This window comes from Candoia aspera, chromosome 2, assembly GCF_035149785.1.
Source record: "Candoia aspera isolate rCanAsp1 chromosome 2, rCanAsp1.hap2, whole genome shotgun sequence".
NCBI classification, from domain to species: Eukaryota; Metazoa; Chordata; class Lepidosauria; order Squamata; family Boidae; genus Candoia; species Candoia aspera.
This window is the reverse complement of record NC_086154.1, coordinates 231,347,570-231,370,515: the sequence shown is the minus strand read 5'-3', so window position 1 is coordinate 231,370,515 and position 22,946 is coordinate 231,347,570. Positions and strand designations below refer to the sequence as shown.

The following is a 22,946-nucleotide window of genomic DNA, read 5'->3' as shown; positions in this document are numbered from 1 at the left end:
CTTTACCTTTACCTTATACTTACGTTCCTTACTCTGATTTTTCACATTTGCTTCTTCACATGATTCAGCCCCCCAATCTTCTAATGGCTATTATTGTATGATGAACATTTTTGCCAATTGATTTATTGAGAAAGACACAAATATTTTATTTCCATATTCTAAATATGAGCACTTCATTGGTGAGTAGAAATGGAGTAAACAAAATGCAAATATATACAGTTTTAATCGAAATTATACAACCCCCATTGCAAATCAGGTTGATTGTCAAAATGTACAGACTTTCAGCTGTTTGCAATGAACAAATCAAACAAAAGCCATTGTAATAGCTCAACACAATGAATGCTTCAAGTAGTGTCCCCAAATTCAACTGAAAATGCACCTTCTAATGACTTCTCCAGTCTCAAAATTACTCAACCCCCTGAATAGAATCCATCACAACAGCACACATACAGTATGCAAAACAGGTGTTGCCTCAAGTGCACCTGATGCAACTAATCAAGGGCTTCATTGGGTGAAGCTTGAGCTGGTACACATGAAATACCTGAACTGGCTAGGGGTTTGTTGAGTGTCACATTTGACTGCATGTTAGAAATACAGTATGGCTAAGTCAAAAGAATGGTCCAAAAAGGTAAGAGAAGAGATCATCGCCCTTTACAAACAAGAAACAGGATACAGAAAGATAGTGAAGGCACTGAATATTCCTAGAGACACCATTGGAAGCATAGTTCACAAGTTCATAATTTCCTCTTGTGAATCTTAAATCAATTCATTATAGAATCTTAAACAAGTGTTTTTCTCTGATGTTGGTCTTTTATTGCCGTTGTCACTCTGTTTAAATATTTATCTTACCTGTTTTGTTGGTTGTCTATTTCTAGTGACTAGAGCTCATTATGCACTGCTCAAGAGATGTTATACTATCTTACTTAGTTTTGGAGGAAGACCTACCACTACTAATTTTTTAAATTAATACTTTAGGTATTCTATTTGTCAAATGCTAGTGAGCTATACAATAGTGTTCATCAGCTTGCTAAAGAAATTGCATTGGCATCTTATACTGCACTTGGACAGCATCTCAAAACACTGAAAAATAATGGAATGAACAAGATAGGTCTCAGAGTCTCCATGGATGCTGACATGGTAAGTTTTAAAAATGTTACAGCTATGTATCTGTAAATATAATTTAATTGTTTAGGGACATGAACCTTTGTTTTACTTCTTATGTAATTTATTTTGATCATGGGGAAGGTAGTATACAATATCCTCACCCTAGATCTTATACAGTGCATTCAGAAAGTATTCAGACCCCCTTCACTTTTTTCAATTTTGTTATGTTGCAGCCTGATACTACAGTTGTTCAAATTCATTTTTTTTCCTCATTAATCTACACTCAGTACCCCCTAATGACAAAGTGAAAACAGAATTTTAGAAATATCTGTAAATTTATTAAAAAGGAAAAACTGAAACATCACATGTACGTAAGTATTCAGACCCCTTACTCAGTACTTTGTTGAAGCACCTTTGGCAGCAATTACAGCCTCGAGTCTTTTTCGGTATGATGCAACAAGCTTTGCACACCCGGATTGGGCGATTTTCTGCTATTCTTCTTTGCAAATCCTCTCAAGCTCAATCAGGCTGGATGGGGACCATTGGTGGACAGCCATTTTCAGGTCTCTCCAGAGATGTTTAATAGGGTTCAAGTCAGGGCTCTGGCTGGGCCACTCTAGGACATTCACAGAGTTGTCCCTAAGCCATTTCTGTGTTGTCTTGGCTGTGTGCTTAGGATCGTTGTCATGTTGGAAGGTGAACCTTCAGCCCAGTCTGAGGTCCTGAGCACTTTGGAACAGGTTTTCATTGAGGATATCTCTGTACTTTGCTCCATTCAGCTTTCCCTCAACCCTGACCAGTCTCCCAGTCCCTGCTGCTGAAAAACACCCCTACAGCATGATGCTGCCACCACCATGCCTCACTGTTGGGATGGTATTGGGAAAGTAATGAGTGGTGCCTGGTGTCCTCCAGACATAATGTTTAGAATTGAGGCCAAACAGTTCCATCTTGGTTTCATCAAACCAGAGAATCTTGTTCCTCACAGTCTGAGAGTCCTTCAGGTGCTTTTTTGCAAACTCCAAGCGGGCTTCCATGTGTTTTGCACTGAGGAGAGGCTTCCGTCTAGCCACTCTGCCATAAAGCCCAGATTGGTGGAGGGCTGCAGTGGTGATTGACCTTCTGGAACTTTGTCCCATCTCCACACAGGATCTCTGGAGCTCAGTCAGAGTGACCATCGGGTTCTTGGTCACCTCTCTTACTAAGGCTCTTCTCCCCCAATTGCTCAGTTTGGCCGGGCGACCAGCTCTTGGAAGAATCCTGGTTGTGCCAAACTTCTTCCAGTTGAGAATTATGGAAGCCACTGTGCTCTTGGGAACCTTCAGTGCAGCAGAAATTTTTTTGTAGCCTTCCCAAGATCTGTGCCTTGCAATAACCCTGTCTCTGAGCTCTGCAGGCAGTTCCTCTGACCTTATGGCTTTTGTTCTGATACAGTATGCATTGTCAGCTGTGAGGCCCTCTATAGAGAGGTGTGTGCCTTTCCAAATCATGTCCAATCAATTTAATTTACCACAGGTGGACTCCAGTCAAGGTGTAGAAACAGCTCAGCAACTATCAAGAGAAATGGGAGGCACCTGAGCTAAATTTCAAGCGTTGTTGCAAAGTGTCTGAATACTTACGTACATGTGATATTTCAGTTTTTCCTTTTTAATAAACTTACAGACATTTCTAAAATTTTGTTTTCACTTTGTCATTATGGGGTACTGAGTGTAGATTAATGAGAAAAAAAATGAATTTGAACGATTGTAGTATCAGGCTGCAACATAACAAAAATGAAAAAAGTGAAGGGGGTCTGAATACTTTCCGAATGCACTGTATACAAAGCTAAAATGCAGCTTTCTTTTGGAAAATATTAAAAATGACATTCATTGGAAGCTAAAGATTGCATTTCCTCATTGCTCAAAAAGGTTATTTTTGCTGTACTACAGCATTTTTAACCTTAGCATACTAAACAAAAAACTACAGGTACTGAGAACTTGCATCCCTCTTCCTCTTAGCTAACATCTGCTAGCCATGACAAATAAACCTATCCGACAGAGGAAATGCAACTCTGCTGGGAGTCTGGTGTCCTTGTCCAATAGAGGAGAAATAGGGTGACTAGGTAGCACTTAGAAATGTGTCAGCTTGTGCCTCCCCCTCCAAGTGCAAACTCCTTTGCAATGGAGTCCCATTTTTTGGATGACTTGTTCATATCTGCATCTGTTTGGTGATTAACATTGCCAGCAAATGGGATGGGATAGGATGGTTTAAAAGAGGTCAATTGCTTATTGCTTTTAAAAATGCTAAAATGTGTTAATGACAGAAATACCATTCTGTCATATGATAAGATATAAATATCAATAGTAGTCGACTGCATATTTTGTTCAGAAATCTAATGCAGTATTTTTTGTTTTTTTCTCTTTTAGGTAGAATATCAGGCAGGATCTGGAGGCCAGCTTCTTCCACAGCATTACTTAAATGATTTGGATAGTGCTTTGATTCCTGTAATTCATGGCTGGATATCCAGTACTACAAGCTTACCACTGGAAATGGAATTAATATTTTTCATTAATGAGTCTCTTTTAATATAACTGGCAAGTATATTATACTGTAATGAACTGAATTGCTATATCCACCAATACCAAAGCAGTTAACATTATACTACGGATGAAATAGTCAAGTTTTTTTTTTAAGCCAATGATTTAGGGTCTTCTAAGAGAGCTTTATTTAATTAAAAGCTGGGTTCTATCTTAACTTAAACAGAAAAACTAATTAAACTGTAAGTTTTCCTTATGTTCTAAAATGTTACACTTAATACAGCTACGGCAAGGAAGGAATAAAGTTAGCATGTGTGATTAAGAAAATGAGACATCTCTCTGTTTTACAGTCATCTTTAACATTCTTTGCAGTTACTGGTAAATCTAATGAGTTGTTCTTAACCATCTTTTGTGATTTTTTTAAAATTATCACACTTACGTGGAGTGGAAGTTTCTTGCTGTATAGTTGAAATTCAGATAAAAAAGCTGTTAATTACTAGAATATTGGCATGATTAACCTGTCCTGAAGATGTTTGTATAAGCATAATAATCTTTGTGACAAAAACAGTATGCTTTTGCCAGATGTGATCATTTTATAAGACTATACATTTTTAAAATTGGTATATTTTAAAGTGTGTAATATTTCTGGAACTTGAGAGTTCCCACTGAATCACTTTTTTAATAGCTGACTTTGTTATATATTTATAATGGCTTTATTGAACATAAAATTAATACTTTTTATATTAAATACTTAATAATGTTGTTTTCTTCTGTGCTCAGATATACAGTTGTTTCTTGGATTTTCCAAGAAGGAATAAGAAGCCAGATGACCCTTAAAGTAGTCATCCTGTAGCAGTAAATCAGGCACGAAGCCTGTCTGTGCTCCTTTCTCTACTTTTTGAGACCTCTTGGTATCCCTGTTTATTTTCAGGGAGAACAGTGTATTAAGTGTGAATTTTCATGAGCAGTTTGCCATAAAATACTTGAGGCTCTTTATATAGGTCTTATTTTTGTAATGGGTTATTTTCAATAAGTAAGCATTTATGTACCAGAAAGATGACTGAGATTACTGCTCAAGTAACCTAAATCAAGTTTGATAATGCCTGCATAATGTTCCTGTTTGTTATGCACCATAGGAAATTGTGTGTCAGTGTGTCTTTGAATTATATATAAATACAATGTTATAACAGTGAACATACGACATTTTAGTTGTAACTAAATGCCTTGACATTAGATGGGCATATTAACTGCAGTTATAAATGCAGTTATTCAGACATTTGTCAACTATAGAATAAAGGCATAGAAATGTAGAAGACTCCAAGAAACTACAGTCCCATGGACCACTATAATGGAAACATTGCACTCCTTTGTGTCACGAATTCTAACTCGGTTGTAGACTAAATGCTACAGTAATATGCATTCATTTCTGGATTCTGACATTGTTGAACAAAGGAAGGCAGCTGCAGCAGACAATGTTAAATGTTTTAAATATTGATCCATAATGTGTAAATATGGCTTGTTAAGACACAATATTGTGTAGCAGCAAGTGTAACTCTTACAACAAGTTTATATTCTCTTGGAGGATGATCCCTGTGTTCATTTTATAAATAACTAACAACATTAGGCCTTTATTTTATAATATAAATATTGCTATATAAACATATAAAGATTATCAAAAACTTTGTAAATTAAGCTCATGATGTCTTAACAAATGAGAAACAACATTTTAATTTTCTACTTAGATCACTTAGGTACTTTTTTTTTCTTTTAGTGGTTTAGTTCAATTTCATCCATTCCTTATCTGTTTGTAAAAGTTCCTAAAAAGGTATTCACAAAAATGTTGGCAGCTCTTTTGATAGCACTATTCACTAAAATTGGGAGTGATCTTACTTCATGAGCCACATATTACAGAAAACTTGCTGAGTAACCTGCTATAAGAAAGCAGACTTATGACTGTGTTGAAAGCATAAATAACAAAATCTGAGATGGCAAGAACTTCACATCAATTGTCCATGTTTAAAGGAATCTTAGTGTTTGTTTCCCTTTAAATAAAAGTGCTTCCTTCCCTATCTGGGAATCTACTTTTGAGACTTATTTTGATATGGCAGTGGGATGGAGAAGGAAGTCAAATGGCCCTAGATATATTGAAGTCCTCAGTTGCATCCAACAGGCACAATCTTGCCCTGACATCTTTTCTCTGGCAAGTTCTCATCTTGTTGCCTACAGTTCATCTCCAGTTTGTAAGTGGAACCATCCAAAGATGTCCTCAAGGTGGGTACAAATCTGTTAGGCTTTATCGCCTAGAGAATAGAGGCAGGATTGGGAATAGCAAATGTCACACCAGCATAATTTTCTGTAAATGATGGGTGGATGGTACTGTAACTTAGTGGGGAAAGCTCAAAGTCATTATGTGGTTTATTTGATTTTGGCTTAACCTGTTATGTGAACCATTGTGGTTTATTCAGTAAATGAAGTTAAATAAACCAGCACTATGTATGAATCCAGTCAGTATGATTACCGAACAGTCTTTCATAACGTATTAGGTAAGCAAAAGGGTTTGTTCCTCAAAAGCTTTTCCCAGGCAAAGCTGAAACTACCAAATATAGTTGGCATAGTCACGTATTCCTCTGACCCAGTGGTGTTTTAGGTTCATGTTCCACATCACTTGTAAACTCTTCAGCTGTCATTCTCTGCCTCACTATGTATTTCCCCATTTTCTCTCTCTCTCCTTGTTTTCATCTTGCCTGGTAGTTAGGACTGTAGGAGACTATTTCATATTGTCCCTTGTACTGTTTTCATATACTTTATGACTGTATTAAATAACCCACTATATTTTCACTGGTATGAAAATTTTACAGCTACTGCATAGCAGTTGGATGTGTTTTTTCTGGTCACTGGATTATCTACTTTCTCTGGACTTCAGTTCCCCAGCATTTTCTTTTCAAGCATGTTACTGTAATACTTTAATAATCATTTGCCAGGATTGCTGTTGCTTTATAATAAAGTCACAAATGTCTGTCCCTCATTTTTAACTAAGTATAGCTTCAATTAAGCACTGTACACATTCAAAATGTTGCTTCAGGTCATGTTTCTGTTCATGAATGGGGCATTATGTATCTTCCTATTTTTAAAGATTTAGGGTAACTACATTCTTGCCAAGCAACTGTTCATAATTCCATATTGCCTAGTGCAAGGAAGTAGCTCAGGTCAGTTCCAGATTATAGGGAATGTGAAATATATACCTTAATATACTCTTTTTCTTTTCAGGCTATCCCAAATGTATACTTTCAAAGATTGGTTCAGCTGAAGGATTTGTACATTTTATGCTTAACTTTTTTTTCTAGATATGCCTCAGAAGCAGATTTAATACTATGCCCCACAGGTTTAACTCTAGTTTTGGGATAGGCTTACTGTAGTCAAAGGAAACATTCTTGTCCTCTGTATCTTATGATGCCAATGGTTTGCTAAAGATTAAAAAATGTTTAAAATTCAAAATATCTTAAAATGTTTCTGACCTTGACAAAAAATTCTCAACCTCTGTTTAAAATGTACACTTAAAGTTTAAAGTAATCCTGACATCTCTGTTATTTCTGTTTGTTTGTTTTTGCAATCTTCTGTGTAGGATTATTTGTGCCTTAGTGCTTGATGTAAGAGATACAAATCTTAGAAGTAAAACTAGCACAACATGTGACCCAACTATGTGATTGTTTATTTTGTGGTCTGCAAAGCAGAGTTAGTTGGGCAAATGAGCAGTGAAGGACTGATGGCTACTTTTTAGGGTGGGGAGTGTTTGTTTTTTAAGATTTTGCCTTGCATGTCTAAGAATTGGCTAATGGCTTAGAGCACAAAACAAAGCAGGAATAAATAAGACATCACAAATGAACTTCATGTAATGGTTGCATATCACACTAAACATGTTGTCAGGAAGTCATCGTTCTGCTGCTTACTGTACTAAAATAGCTTATTCAGTGACCTCATTTGCAAATCATGCTGAGCCATTACAACTTAGCACTATCAGAAAATCAGTAAAGGCAGTATGTTACAGATACTGCTAATGAGGGGACTGCTGCTCTTCCAAAAAATATATTTACTTTTCAAGTTACAATTCTATCCATCCTTAAATTCCACAAGACATGGTAACTTTAGGCATAAACATTTAAAGGGGGTATTAAGTTCAAGTCCTTCTCTCTGAATATTTATATTGAAAGACAAACCATTAAAAATAGTATATAAACCAGTATTAAACCATAATAAAAGATCATTGTTGTTCAGTCACCGCTAATCAACCTGATACACATTGTGCTAATTCTGTCAGTAACTGTTTTGTAAGCTTTTATCGACAATGATAATATCTAGCCACCTTGTCATCTTTTGATCTCTTTTGATTACCTTTGATTTTTCCAAGCATCATGGTCTTTTCCAGTGGCTTTTGTGTTCATACTGTGTGTCCATAGTATCTAAGTTTTAGCTTTATTATTAATGCTTTCAGTGAGTGTTTTGATTTTACTTCATATTGTTTTTCTTGCAGTCCAGTGTCCAATTTTCTCCAACATCACAATTCAAAGTTATTTCTCTGTGTTGCAACTGGGAAAACCATGGCTGTGATAATATGTACCTATGTTGTTGATGTGATGTCTCTGCTCTTTAATCATTTACTTAGGTTTGTCACAGTTTGTCGCAAGTAGCAGATGTCTCTTTATTTCGTGTCTACAGTCACCATCCCTTAGAAAATAAAATCAGTTACTTCTTTAACTTTGTCTCCAGCTATTTGCCTTGGATTACCATTGCCTTTTGACTGTAGGTTGAGTCATGGCAACTGGATTTCTTTCTTTTTGGTAGAAACGTTTTGCTGCTTATTCAAGCAGCTTCAGTTTGGGCAAAGGTTGTGCCATGGAGGTGTGAACACACCTCCATGGCACAATTAACAGCCATTCAGGTGTAGGGACAATGCAGCCACCCTGGGGTCCCCTCACCAACCTTTGCCCAGACTGAAGAAGCTGCTTGGACAAGCAGCAAAATGTTTCTACCAAAAAGAAATCCAGTTGCCATAACTCAACCTAGACAATTCCACCTGGATGACTGAGGATCTTCGTCCACACGTTGCCTGTTGACTATCTTGCATCTTTTTAATATTGAGCAGCACACTTGCTTTTGCACTCTTTTCCGTTCACCTTCAGCAATGGATTCCTTTAGCTTTCCTTACTTCCAGCCATCATCAGCATATCTGAGATTGCTGTTTCTCCCAGAAATTTTAATCACAGTTGTCGTTTTTCCAGATCCAGCATGTCTCATAATAAGGCAGCAGAATACAATCTTGGCCAACCCCTTTCCCAGTTTTGAACCATTTAGATGTCCCATATCATTACATCCTGATCAACATACATATTCTTCACTAGTCAGGTGGCTTTATACATGCGTGCTTTCAAGGACTGTCCACAATTTGTTGTCTACACAGTCAAAAGCTTTTATAAAATCAACATATCTTTGTCAAGCTCCCTTGCCATTTGCATTAGCCATCAGATGTTAGCAACAGGATCTTGAGTGCCCTTGACTCTTCTGCAGCTACCTTTGTTATCTGCCACTTCTCATTCTGTACTATTAAATAAACAAATGTGTGCACAAAGTCCTACAAATAGTAAAGATTTTCCAAAGATACAGGGTTACAGTTCTCATTATGGGATCATCATTTACTAATCCCCACAAACTACCAAGCACGTTTTTAGAAAAGCAGGATTTGGGCAGAGAGGTTACTTGAAGGTTTGGTGTTTCTAAATTTCCAGAAAACAGTCGAGTAAAGTCAATCCGCGTGTCTGAAAAGGTAGCAGGTGCCATGCCCGTATCCCTCTCGAGCTTCCTGGTTTGAGCTGGGAATTAAGCCCGGATGCATCGTAGGACACCATGATTCTTCCAGTTGGTCGCTGGCACCAATACGAATCCGTGGTTTCTAACTCTCTTTGATTTGGCTGTCTAGCTAAAAATAAATCCCGCACCGCAGATTTCAAAGATGGTCAAATTAGAAAAACAAGAGCAGCGAGGCAAATTCGGGAATAAGCGTCGCCGTCGCTCCGCGGACAACAAACGCGGAGGCACGCGATGGGCAAACCACGCGCACTCGGACGTCGACTCTGCGAGACTTGCTGCGGCGCGCTTGCCGGAAGGCCCCGTCAATGCTGCAAAGAGAGCCGGTTGCGCGCCTCTAAAAAGCGAAAGCAAACTCTGCGGGCGCTGGAAAGCCTGGATAAGAGCCTGAGGTCGGACATGCAAGAGGACGAGCGAGGAGGAGGATCCGCACGCGGCAAGGTGGAAGGTACCCGCTTCCTTTTTCCCTTTTCAGTTCGCTTGGTCTTGGAGCCCCCTAGAGGGTAGAGCCATGTGCGGAGCTGCTCCGAGGCGGCTCTGGCTAGCTCAATGCTGCGCTCTCTTCCCGGAGTTGCTGATCTTGTGATCTGATCGCTAAATCAGGATCTTTTATTTGCCCATTTATGTTGGACTATTAAAGCCAAATACCCCAAGCAGCAGAACAACCTTATTTGGACCAAGGAAAGATGATTAAACTATATACAATAATCCCAGCAGAGGCTGGAAAGAAGAGCGAGAAGAAAGCCCTTTTAGAAAGCCCTTTGCCCTCCCTTGCTAGGCTGACCTCCATTCCATCGTCAGTAAGAAAGAGATTAGGGGCAACCGCGCACCACGATCAGCTCATCTCGACTCTGCCCTTGCGCTGCTCCTGAGCGAGAAAAGCTGGCGCCACTTCCTGCGCCCCTTCTCTCCCTCTCTCCGGGCGCGGGGAAAATTCTCACCACGCTATTGCCCAGAGAGAGAATATTCCGTGACCTCTTTCTTTCTCTCTCTCCTTCCTTCCGTCTTCCTTCCTTTTCCCAGTTTACATTGCTCCGATTGAAACTGATTGGACTCTAGTCATCATTGTGGTCTCAGGGCTAAGGCAGAAGGGTATCAACTGTCATTCTTTGTCCCTGAGATTGATTTTGTGCTTCAGACCTCATGGATCCTACAATTACAGAGTTAAAAGACACCATAGAGCATTGTTTCTCAACCTTAGCAACTTTAAGATGTGTGGACTTCAACTCCCAGAATGGCCAGGGAATTCTGGGAATTGAAGTCCACACATCTTAAAAGTTGCCAAGTTTGAGAAACTCTACCATAGAGGATAGCGCAAGAGCCACTAGCACAGTGTTTCTCAAACCCAGCAACTTTAAGACAGTGGACTTCAACTCCCAGCATGCTGGCTAGGCGATTCCAGTAGCTAAATTCACCTATCTTAAAGTTACAGAGCTTGAGATGCTAGAATGTATCTTACAGACTACAATTAAACCTGTTTGAAGACCTCTAGCAAAGGAAAACTCACCATGTCATGTGACAGCCTGTTCCACCGGCTGACATAATCAGGAAGTAGTTTTTAACCCATTGGTTCTGGTCTTGCCCTCTGAGGCAGTAGATAATAAATTAAGAGAGAATAGAAGAGAGAATGAAACATCCAGAGCTATTCTTGGAATTTTCTGTGCCTTCCCCCATCACCTTTTAGTTGTATCTTGTCTAATAAAGAGTCTGAACAAGTTGAAAGCAGACTCCTTTATTTTACGACATTGTGCTTGTTTTTAGTAAAAGTATTATCTTACCATGGATTTTAGATTTGGGAAACTCTGGACCAACACAGCTATAATTGTTTTTAATAGTTCAGACCTATGACCTGGCAGATAGGGAGACAAATGTGATCTGTTCCACTTTCCACTGAAGTTAGAAATAACATGATAAAATGTGTGCATGTATATTTTTTATATATTGTTTATGTATGTATGTATGTATATGTTTGTGTGTGTGTGTGTGTGTATATATACACACATATATTCTGTATGCATATACCTCCCAGAGTCCCCCTTTTGGGGGAGATGGGCAGTAGCAAAATTTGAAAAATAAATAAATAAATTTATAAAGGTAAAGTCTCCTTCAAGTTGAGTTTGACTCCTGGTGACTACATGGAAGTGGTTTGCCATTTCTACCTTGTGGGATGTTTTCTTCAGCCATCCAAGTGCTAACCATGCCAAAGTAGGGTGTCTAGATCTAGCCATTAAAGAAACTATATATAATACAATATCTTCATTTTAGTTTTTGACTAGCATAGAGTAACAACCGAGATTATGGGATTAACAACTGCAACACAGAATTGTTATAATATAGAAAAGAGAATTGTAGACATGAACTATGTTGAGCCTGACTGGCAATACCTGGAGAATTCTTGACACTGTGGGACTGATATTAGCAATATGTCACAAGGTGGTAGAAGTCAGAACCTATTAGGGAGTTTTAAAATTGGCCTGTGCCACCAGGAAACCTTGTGAATAAGGGAAAATAAATAAAGGTCCCTATAAATGAACAGGAGGAGATATGTTCTTTGGTTTCAATTTGCCTAGGATTGAAGGGCCACTGGTATTCTGGGAAGGGAATTTTCCTAGACGTACTTTCTGTAGTGGAGAAAATAAATCTAACAAACAAAATGGAGGCTGTACCCTTTACTGTCCCTGTTTTTTGGACATGATCAGGGTCAAACCCTGTTCGTCACTTTGCTTAATCCTATCAGACACAAATTGACCCTACCTGCCCCAGACAACCCCCCCCCCCGCTCACAATCCAATCTAAACCAAAGAATAGAACCCTCTCCACCAGCTCACAACCCAGCCCAAGGTCATCCCTTACAAGGGAATTGCAACCTAGAGAAGCCCCAACATTCCATCTCCTTTAACAATGGACTTCCCCAGCTCCTCTGCCCCCCTTCCCCCCAGGCCGCTTTGCCTAACAATAGAAATAGCCCCAGGTACAGGCCAGCAAATCAGATCCCTAGGTTCCCTGCTCTGTAGCCCTCAACTTCTATAGCAATCTTTGCTTTTCCATTATTGTTCAGGGTCCCTCTTTCTTGTAAAGCAGGCACCCCATGACTGTTGCAATAAACAGTGTTTTGCTCCTTCTTCAGACTGAATCCACAACACCTTCTAATACAGGCAGAGAGGGCATTGCAGCCAAGCTTGAGTGAAGACACTTCTATAATTGGGAGTTTCTAGCTATATAAGATATGCAGCTGGTGCTATTGTATATCAGCTCAGAGCTGGGGAGGTGGCCTCTAATTAAGTCAGTATCTGTCAGTTACTACCTATTGCTAGTATTGGTCTAGTGATTAAGGCACCAGACTAGAAACCAGGAGACTGTGAGTTCTTGTCCTGCCTTAGGTATGAAAGCCGGCTGGGTGACCTTGGGCCAGTCACTCTCTCTCAGCCCAACTCACCTCACAGGGTGGTTGTTGTGGGGAAAATAGGAGGACGAAGGAGTATTAGGTATGTTCCCTCCCTTGAGTTATTTATAAAAATTATAAAGGCAGGATTTTATTTATTTATTTATTTATTTTATCAAATTTGTCACCGCCCATCTCCTCCCACCAGGGGGACTCTGGGCAGTTTACAATGGAAGGATAAAAAAATCTTTTAAAAAATTATGTAACTATTACATTAATTAGAAGTTCAATTATTTATATGTGTTCAGTTCAATTTTTCTTTTTTTAAATTTTATTCTTAATAGTAGATGCAGTTGCTTTTATTTTACTATATGACATATATGTATTCTGAGATTTCACAACAGGTATAAAATTTACATTTATGATTTATTCTAAGGTCTCTTCTATGAATTTATTAACTCCAATGTTTTCCACATAGGATTTTGGAGTCAAAATATATTAGATTATTTTCTGAATACCAAGCAAATTAAAACAAGAGATGGAGCTGAAATCATCTGGTATCATAGAGCAAACAGCAAGCAACACATGAAAGAGGCAATACAGAGTAAGTATTGCAAAATAATATTTGAAAGTAAATCAGGTAAGAAAATCTAAAATTTTGCTGTTGTGTGCTTCTTAATATAATACAGCAGCATTTTATTTCAGTAATTCTAAAAAGCAGAACAGAGTTAAATCACATCAGCATTGCATTTTGTTTGTTGGAAGTGGCAGGTTTTTTTTGGGGGGGGGGATAAGCTTTTTCTAAAAAAAAGTGATCTATTACAGAGATACTGAGTTTCCTGGCAGCTGCATCAGGAAAAACTTTTATGCTTGGAGACAAAATCTGAAAAATATAATTGTACAATGTGCAGTACATTTATTTCTTCTAGCTTAATGTATTCATTCATTCACATGTGTTATATGGTTACATACCCTACCATTAAACATTCTTCCAGGGCAGAAAATGTAAGTGACAATGTGGCAGATTCATATAACAGCTTCATCTAAGGTTAATGTAAACATGGTTTGCTCAATCTAATTGTCTCTAATTACACAATCCATTGAGTCATAAATTAACCACAGCCTGTAACTGTACAACGTATTAGTTTAACTAGTTTCTGGATCAGTATGTTCTGCAAACCCACATTCTATTACTGTACATATTTCTTCAGGCATAAATATGTTTTGAATTGAGCAGCAGACTTAATCCAAAATTGTTCCAAGGCAATTGTATATCAGGCTAACTCGCCTACCACAGCCATCCTCCAAGGAAGAAAGCTGGAATTGTAGACTGGTGAAAAAGCGAGGCATTCCTTTGTGAATTCACTGCCAAGGGGTACTAATTCAGAGCAGATATTTCACATATGGATGTAATGCCCAAGACACATGCATTACTGCCTGCTTGGCTAGTGGGAAAGTGGCCACTGATATAATGAAGTCTTGCCTACCGTCTAGATTAGCCAAAATTGTCAACTTCGGTGTGACTCATCTTGCCTGGAAAGTTCTCCTTGTCTTTGGAAATCCTAGTAAATTCTCCTTGCCCTCTATGTCCTTCTAGCTCTACTGAATTCCTCAGGCAATAGGCAACCACTGAATTGACTGAGCAAGAACTTATTGAGCCAGTAAATGAGGGCCACAAACAAGCAACACAACCATCCTGTGTGCAGGGCTGTTAGGACATAAAGGAGAAAGAGAACATTTGAGTTTATTTGCAGTGCAACTAAACTGTTTTAGCTGTTATTATGTGCTGGTATGGGAGTGTTGGTTGTTTGATTTTATTTTTTGTTGCCAACTCTGGTGCAGAATGCAGCAAAAACCAAGGTGTTTGGGGCAAATGATGGAAGAATGAGGAAGGGTTATTGAGGGAAGATATGCAGGAGGAGGTTTTTACTGAAATGGGACCCCTCTGCTTGGCCTGTACCTTTTCCACAGCTAAGAGAAAATCTGGGTGGAAGAGAAAGAATGAAATAGGATAGTGCATTGCCTTTTCACTCTCATTATTAAGTTTATAAATAAAGCAAAAAACCCAAAGAAATCAAATAACAACCAAGATGTTTATTACTATTTCCAACTTGTTAAACTGGGCATTTATATATGTTAGGGCTTTGGAAATCCTTTGAAAAAAGTGGGTTGGCATGTGCAGGGGCTTGTTTATTTAAAACAATATTTTATTTCTAACACATACCTCAGTTTTGAAATTAATATATTTTCTTCCTTAAAACAGTACTTTATTTCTAAATTTGCTTAACTGCTGAAACAGTGTAATTTAGACATATATTTCTTGATTTTGGATTAGTGGGAAACTATTCTTATGGTGCCAAGCACTGCTTTAGCCCATGTTCCTTCCTTTATGTATGCCCCACTTTTCTGCTTATATAAGCACTCAAGGTAGCTTTCAGCAGTGAAGCAAAATACAAAATATAAAACAATACTAAAATTAATACAGGTCAAATCAAAATTAAACTCAGGAGAATTCAGTTAACAGTTAAAAACTTGGAGAAAAAGATGTATTAGGGGCATTTTTATAAATACTGGAAGAGTTGGGAGCCTAACACATTCCTTGGAGAGAAAATTCCACAGTTTGGGAGCCACACAGCTAATGACTTGTTTGGGTGAATCCATCCCTTTGAAGGCTGAGAGACAGAAATGTGTGTTGGCTGGCGGAGGAGTGCGCAGCTAAGTAAATAAATAACACTTATATGTGTCTTACATGTGGCACAGCGCTCAAACCCTGTTTCCAGTTTGTGATCTGAGATGAAGTACTTTCCTTAGGTGAGGTTGGAAGATTGATCCAGCTCTCTTTTAAAAGTAACTTGACTTTTGGTAGAAAATGGAATAGTTTGCTGTTCTATTTACACTGTCCTTTTTCATCTCTATTCCTAGCTATGCTACCAGAGAGCCTGCCAAAGGGCTAGGGCTGGCATGAACATTGTAGGAGGAGGCCTGGGTGTGTTGCTGGGTGGAAGTGGGGATGTACCCCAAATTGTACATGAAGCTTACCTAGTAAAAATACTAGGTGGTTATTTTTTGTGTGTGTGCAGCAGACTCCGCCTCTGTACACACAGACAAAATAAATAAATAAATAGTTATATATAGAACATACCTTGTATCAGTTAAATTGCTTATCCTAAAAACACAAATGAGAAGTTAATTAAATAATTTGGGATATGCAAACAGAGAGAATAGTGGTTTTTTTTTTTCAGTTAGCTGCCCTCTTAGTAATTTCTAATTCTTTTACTTTTTTGCATTTTAAAACACAGATGTTTTAAAGTTAATATTCTAAACTAAGTATTTCTGTCAGGAAACAGGCCAAGAGCCACGCTGAGCCAATATTTCCAACTCTAGTCCTTTATTGTTCTCACCATATAAACAGAACCTTGCCAGACTAAGGCTACTCAACTAACCTAAGGGAAAATAACCCAGAAGGGTTCTAGGGCGGAGCTACCTTGACCCTCTTAACCTTCCCAGCAACAGAGTCCGGGCTGCGAAGCCTCTTATCAGTCCGGAATGCATTCTTTCCCTGGGAACCAGCAGCAGCGCCAGAATCCACCACAATTTCCATTGCCTTCCCAACAGACAACATAAGTAATGTGATTAGAATGTATACATACCTGGGGGGAGAGAAATTGTTCTTGTATTCTTTAGTTGAATATAATAACCCCATTGCATAAAAGGGAAAATCAGTTTGAGAGACACAGGTTTTCTGATGGTTCTTTGGTGATTTATCACTATGGCTCCTCAGTACAGGTTCGAACTAACAATTGTGCTGGAAAAACTGACAATTAGTCCTCACGCTTACAACGTCACAGCATCCCCATGGTCACATGATCACAATTTGGGCACTTGGCAACCAGTTCTCATGTGTGACCATCGCAGCATCCCATGGTCATGTGATTGCCATTTTTGACCTTCCTGGCCAGCTTCTGGCAAGCAAAATCAATGGGGAACTGCATGATTCACTTAATGACCATGTGTTTCCCCTAAAAGCCACTGCAAAAAAGGTCATAAAATCAAGTCAGATTTGCTTAATGACTGCTTCACTTAGCAACTGAAATTCTGGTCTCAATTATGGTTGTTAAGTGAGGACTACCTGTAGGTTGTGAGTTCCACATAGCTCCTTCCACTAGTTCTCATGTGATATGTAAGTCATAAGAAACAAAAACTTTGCTACAAATAACTTTTTAGACAATAACAAATAACAATAACATTACTGCGATTTTTCTTTTTCCATTCTTGTTTTGGAAATTAATAGGTGCTGCTCACATGATAGAAGCAGATGTCCTTCTTTATGGAGGAAAGGAAAGTAGTGAGCCAGTCATGGCTCATCCGCCTGAAACAAATAGTGATAACACACTCAAAGAATGGCTAAATGAAATTCAAAACACCAACAAGGGAATCAAACTTGATTTTAAAAGGTAATTTGGAAAATATATATACACATACACACATATTTCAGACTTTAAATAAATAAGCACTATGGTATTGAGTAAACAATTATCGGTCAAACTATTACCAACACACACACAATGAAATTTAATGACTTCTGAGTAAATATGTCAAGAATTGAATTATTAGTACTGTCCTGCAGGAGCTCTCTTTAAAGTGCTAAAAGATACATATACCCTCGTAAAGAAAACAAAAACAAAAATAAGATGGATATAGCTGATACCAAAATTTTGGGAAGAATTAGCCTTATGGCAAGTATTTAATATATTTTACAATACAACATCAGCAAATAATTCATTTAATGGTTTTCTGCAAGTATCTGTAACATTCATATAATAGTTACTTTACTTGATCTGCAGCCATTAATTCTTTTCTATATCTTTTCCATTCCCAAGTTGTAAATAGGTGATAATTTTTATTATAACTTCCTTTTGTGTAAGCTAATTTGTTATCTACTTTCTACTGCAACTGCAATAGATAGGTCTACTTATAATACTAAAATCCAGATATGTTTAATATATATTTAAATAGTTCAAAATTGAAAGTCACCAGTAATTAAAATAAATGACACTACAAATAAAATGTGATTCTATGTTTAACCATGTTTAATTTAACACGTATATGATGTTTCATTATGTATCATAGATTTGAAAAGTCCTTTGAATTTTGTATGGCTTGGGTGTACAGTTTGTCACCTCAAGGACTACAGAGCTCCATGTGGCAAACTGAGGGCCTCACTCCAAAGTGCTTATATTTTATTTTTGTTATCGTTATGAGTTATTTTATTATTTTGTTAGTTTTTTGAAGTTTAATAAAGAAAATGACAGCAAATAATAATAAAATTCCCCACATGTTCCAAACAAACTGTAGTTTTTTTCCTCATCAGTAGAGGGTACTACAACACTGAAAGTGTTTGTTTTCTACTGATAAAGAAAAAAACTACTGTGGCCTTTTCTTTACTGTAGTTTTCTTTTTTAAAAAATGAAGAACTAGTGGAAGATGGAAACAAAAAAGCAGGAAGAAAAGACCTAGAATTAAAACCCTGGAGCAAGCATGTATGAGTAAAAAGAAATCCCAGTTCCCTCCTTGCCAGCCTCAAACATAACATTCTGGTGTTGTGAATGGTTTCTCTCCCCCTCCTGTCTAGCGTAGTTCCACCTTTCTGCATTGTCTGCAATAAAGCCATGTCACGGTGTTACGCTTCTGGTGTGAGCAAGTTCCTGACTATGGAGGTTGAAAATTTGGAGTCACGATTTATTGCCATGTATGAACTCAAATGCAAAGTAGTTGGAGGAGTTTGTAGTTTTGGGAACTTTGTGGGGAGTAAGAGGGGAAAATTTGCAGTTTAAAATTTAAAAAAAGGGGGGGGGGAATTGGCCTGATTTTTTTTTTTTTAGGAGTACACTGAATTTCTTAAGCCTTTGCAGGCTTAAGCCACCCAATTTTCCTATTAACCCCACCCCCCAAATTTTCAACATGCCCAATTTTGCATTTCTGGTATTTGGATAAGCAGTGAAAAATATACTCCATCTTTTTCACCAGATACTTTAAAATGTATTGTCCTGTTTACAGCCTAGCAGCTGTGAATCCCTCAATGAAGCTTCTTGGAGACATACAACTTAGGCAACCTGTTTGGATAAATGCAGACATACTTCCTGGGCCGAACGGAAGTAACCCTGTAGTAGATGCAAAGGGATTCCTGGGCACAGTGATATCATTTTTTCCAGAGGTAACTTTATCTTTGGGATGGACAACTGGGAGAATTAATTCAAAATGCAATACAGGTAATGCAATATGATCAACCAGTGCTAATGCTTTAAATTCATCTGTACATAATACTATGCAATTCTGGGCAAGACATATCTTTAGGTAGCCACCTCAGGTGACTGACAAGGACAGCATACTTACTTGTTTATAATTATATATTATTGTCCTGTCTTTTTACCCTGAGGTCACTGCAAAAGTTCAATACATTTGGAGGATTACCAAGGTGGAGAAGCCATTTTCATTTATTTATTTATCAAATTTGTCACTGCCATCTCCTCCTACCAGAGGATCATATTCAGTCAGGGGTGATCAGTTTATTAAAATCATAATCAGGGGGTGGGGAGGTTTGTTTGTTTTTAATTGGTTTTAACTCTGTAAGCTGCCAACTCTGTGTGAATTGGGCAGCTATATAAATTTATGAAACACATAAAATAAAAATAAAATAAAATGATTCTCCATCTCCTTTATTCATGCAATTTTCAAAAAGTGCACTATAAACCTGACATGGCTGAGATTTTTATCAAAATGCTTTTTTGATCCCACGTCTTTAACATTAATTTCAAAGAACACAGCAAGAAGTTACAACTGAAGTCTTTACATGCAGCATCTTTTAAAAAATAATATAATACACAGTAGCATCTCTAGCAGCCTTTGGCCCTGGAGGAACCCTTGAAATATTTTCCAGGCCTTGGGGAACCCCTGCACATTCAGGCTCAAATATAGGCCAGAAGTGACAAAATTATTATATTCGTTTCATGGGTAGGCCTGTATTACAGGCATTAACAGTGTTCTTAAACTAAAAATAAAGAATGCAACTTACCTCTTTAATGTGAAGTTGCCCAAATCTGAAATACTTTCTAAAATAAATTGTGATCTCCCAGGGAACCCCTAGTGACCTCTCATGCAACCCTGGTTGAGAAATCCTGATCTATAGGGAGGCAAGTTGGGTAGAAATGATGTAAGCAGGGTCATGCTGACATGATATAAGCTGCACCCCTTTTGTATGTGCATTGTTGAGTTTGTGGAGTGACAGTGTGATGTGCTTTCATCATTTTGACAAAAACAGTAGATCATATGGATGCTTCTGATTATGTTACATTACACATTATCTCTTCTAAGCCCAGAGAAGACTTTTCCTCCAAAAACAACAGGAATTTGCAAGAGTCAAGGTTTCTTTCCCATCAGTGCTTATTATCTCTTCCTATTCCTCCTGGTTCCACAAAAAAAAAAGGTTTCTGAGTAATTAATACTTAGTGATAGACAGCTAAGAGATCAGATGTGCAGATTCCGTATCTGAGTACTATAGTATTTGTTCCTTCTTTAGGTTACAGTCTAGCCACGGTACAGGAAATGGCAGCAATATGTAGAGATTGTACTCAGCCAATCACATTTGCTGTAAGAGCTGATCTGGTCTGTCAGTCAATATCTGAACTTCTGTGGTTACTACAGCAATCAGACAGGTATGATTTGCATTAACTGGCTATTTTAATAACGTATAATATCTTTTCAGGTATTTTTCAAATGCAGTCATCCTAAAAAGGTTTTAGAAATGATTGAAAATAAATTAACAAAACAGAATATACTTTTTCAACTAGTGTACACAATACGGATGTAGTATGATCCAAGGGCCAGTGTCTGCTGTTCCAAATACATAGTCGTGTTTCATCCTATGTTGAGAAAATGCTTTGTATTCTTAGTTCTTCCAGCGTGTACTGAGCAGTTCAGTGCTTAAATATTTTCGGCCTAGTGGGAACTGAGCAAAACAAAGTAGCTAGCACAGTATACACACATTTTAAAACATATAATAGTTTGTTTTTAATACAGTGTGTTTATTCAGAATAACTTCCACTATGTTTATCTTGGACTGAGCCACACAGGATTGCAGTTTTGTTCAAAGCACTTCACACCCATCATATATAAATGAGGTTGGTATTATCTCATTTTCCAGATTCACTCTTCCATTAATGAACTTATTAAAAAAATAGCCCAGCTTTTCACTTTCCATTAGTGAACTTGTAAAAAAAATTGCCAGGGGAACCAGTGACTAGAGTGGAGGGGTTTCTGCCACAGCACAGTAACAAATTTGAGTGGAGGTGTTGACCTATAACGAAATTAAGCACAACAGGCAAACCATATAACCCCATTTGAGCCAGCACAAGTCAGAAAATACTACTTTTGATGGATAACAGAAATAATCAGGGGCTTATACTTACTGGGGCAAGATGGTCATGTTTCCCACAACTCCACCTAAAGAATATGTTTAAATGTCAAATGAGCAATGAGAGCAGCCACTCTGTAAAGTCTTGCTGGGATATCAGTTGTCCTTGAATACAGAATGACTATTCTGTACAGCAGGGAAGCAGCCCATGTAGACATTACAGACATTTGAAACAATGCTAACATACACTAGAAGTGTCCAATCTTCATTTACTATCCTGGTTTTACCTTATATCAGGGTGGGCAATCAGCCATCCTCAAGGCTCATTTTATGATTTTCAGAGTCTCTGACTATAAATGGTGAAAACTAACAGCAAGGTACCCCCATTTTTGCATGGGGTAATATACGAAACCCATCAACTAAATACTAAAGTAGGCTTATCAGAGTTAAAACCCAAAGAAATCTCCCCAGCTTCCAGGCCCCAAACCTAGCTCTGCCCGTATATGATGCAGCCTCATCTTCATTATGGCCTTGAGCCACCCCAAAACTATGAATCATGGTTCATTAACATGGAAATTATTGTCTGAAACCAACTGTTATATTAATAAGACTTATGATGATGTAAGAGCTTTCATTTGATAGAATTATGTGAATATAACATTTTATAATACAATGGAAATTTTGGCATTTACTTTTATTGCAATACCTATTTTAGTTATTTGTGAAAGAATTCAACTTTGGCAACTCTTCTTCCAGGTATACTTTAACCATTTGGACTGGAAATGATGATGAATATTCCGTAGATGACCTACTCTTCATCAGACACAGCTTTGATAGATGCAGAGTTTTTTATGATATCTTGGAGCCACAAAATTCCCAATTCAGAAAAGCCATAGGAATGTAAAAAGGATAAATAAAATACCCTTGTCAACAATGCATTTAGGCATCAGACTGAGTGGAAAATGCATTAAATTGAATAATTTTCCATCCCTGAATGGAACAGTTGTATTTATTGAAGTGGGTGTTTTCATCAATTTCCCTTCCACAGCTGCCTCCATCTTCTGCCTCCACACAAGTTGCTCTTATGAATAGTATGAAATTGGGGGGTCAGGGGGGAACAAATGGAGGTATGCTATGGGAGAAATTATTTCTCCTTGCATAAATGGAGAAACTAAGATCAAAGTCACATTTTTAAAGTCTATCTTGCTTCCCAAGTTTGCTTATCCTCTTCACAGAGTGGGGTTCTTAAAGTGAAAAAAAGAATTTTAAGAAACTTTACTGAAACTGTTCCTACTGAGGTCACCAGCTCCAGCATTTGAAATTTCTCCCTTGGGCTCTACCTTCTCTCTGCCTGTCCAAACATCATCCCTGTATCTGTAGTTAGGTTGTGCCCAGTGCTTTCCAGATGTTTTCAAATTCAACTTCAGTCTGTTTTAGCCAACATGGCCACCGGGAAAGAATTTGGGGAATTGTAGTAAAAAATAAACCAGATGAAATTTAGTTATTCCTGGTTTAGATAACTGGCACTGCCATGGATTTTTGCGAAGTATCACAATATGCTACATTTTTAACTGACTTGAAACATAGATTGACTCACACAACACAGCCTAAGCTGTAAAAAATATTTGCTTGATTCTGCTTTAGAATGTTAACAGATTTTTTTTAACCAATAAACCAT

At 37.8% G+C, this 22,946-nt stretch overlaps 2 protein-coding genes across 3 annotated transcripts in view; both read left to right on the top strand.

The window, feature by feature from the left end:
* The window catches only part of ZFYVE16 (zinc finger FYVE-type containing 16), a 45,794-nt gene extending 37,425 nt beyond the window's left edge, over positions 1–8,369 (top strand). For both annotated transcript variants that reach the window (XM_063295482.1, XM_063295481.1), the window contains 2 exons: positions 976–1,137; positions 3,507–8,369. In XM_063295482.1, coding sequence (XP_063151552.1) covers positions 976–1,137; positions 3,507–3,671 — 327 coding nt within the window. In that variant the 3' untranslated portion in view covers positions 3,672–8,369. The remainder of the gene's footprint in view (positions 1–975; positions 1,138–3,506) is intronic.
* Positions 8,370–9,713: 1,344 nt separating this feature from the next.
* On the top strand, positions 9,714–22,351 carry FAM151B (family with sequence similarity 151 member B). The gene is made up of 6 exons (XM_063296735.1): positions 9,714–9,924; positions 13,337–13,462; positions 17,150–17,312; positions 18,916–19,127; positions 20,435–20,570; positions 22,025–22,351. The coding sequence occupies exons 1-6, from the start codon at positions 9,876–9,878 to the stop codon at positions 22,170–22,172; spliced, it is 834 nt and encodes a 277-aa protein (XP_063152805.1). The 5' UTR covers positions 9,714–9,875; the 3' UTR covers positions 22,173–22,351.
* The last annotated feature ends 595 nt before the right edge of the window (positions 22,352–22,946 follow it).

Excerpts from the sequence above, each read along its gene's own strand:
- FAM151B (XM_063296735.1), top strand. The coding sequence starts at position 9,876 with ATGCAAGAGGACGAGCGAGGAGGAGGATCCGCACGCGGCAAGGTGGAA. Across the intron at positions 17,313-18,915 it reads ATCAAACTTGATTTTAAAAG|CCTAGCAGCTGTGAATCCCT; the intron begins GTAATTTGGAAA and ends TCCTGTTTACAG. Across the intron at positions 20,571-22,024 it reads TTACTACAGCAATCAGACAG|GTATACTTTAACCATTTGGA; the intron begins GTATGATTTGCA and ends CTCTTCTTCCAG.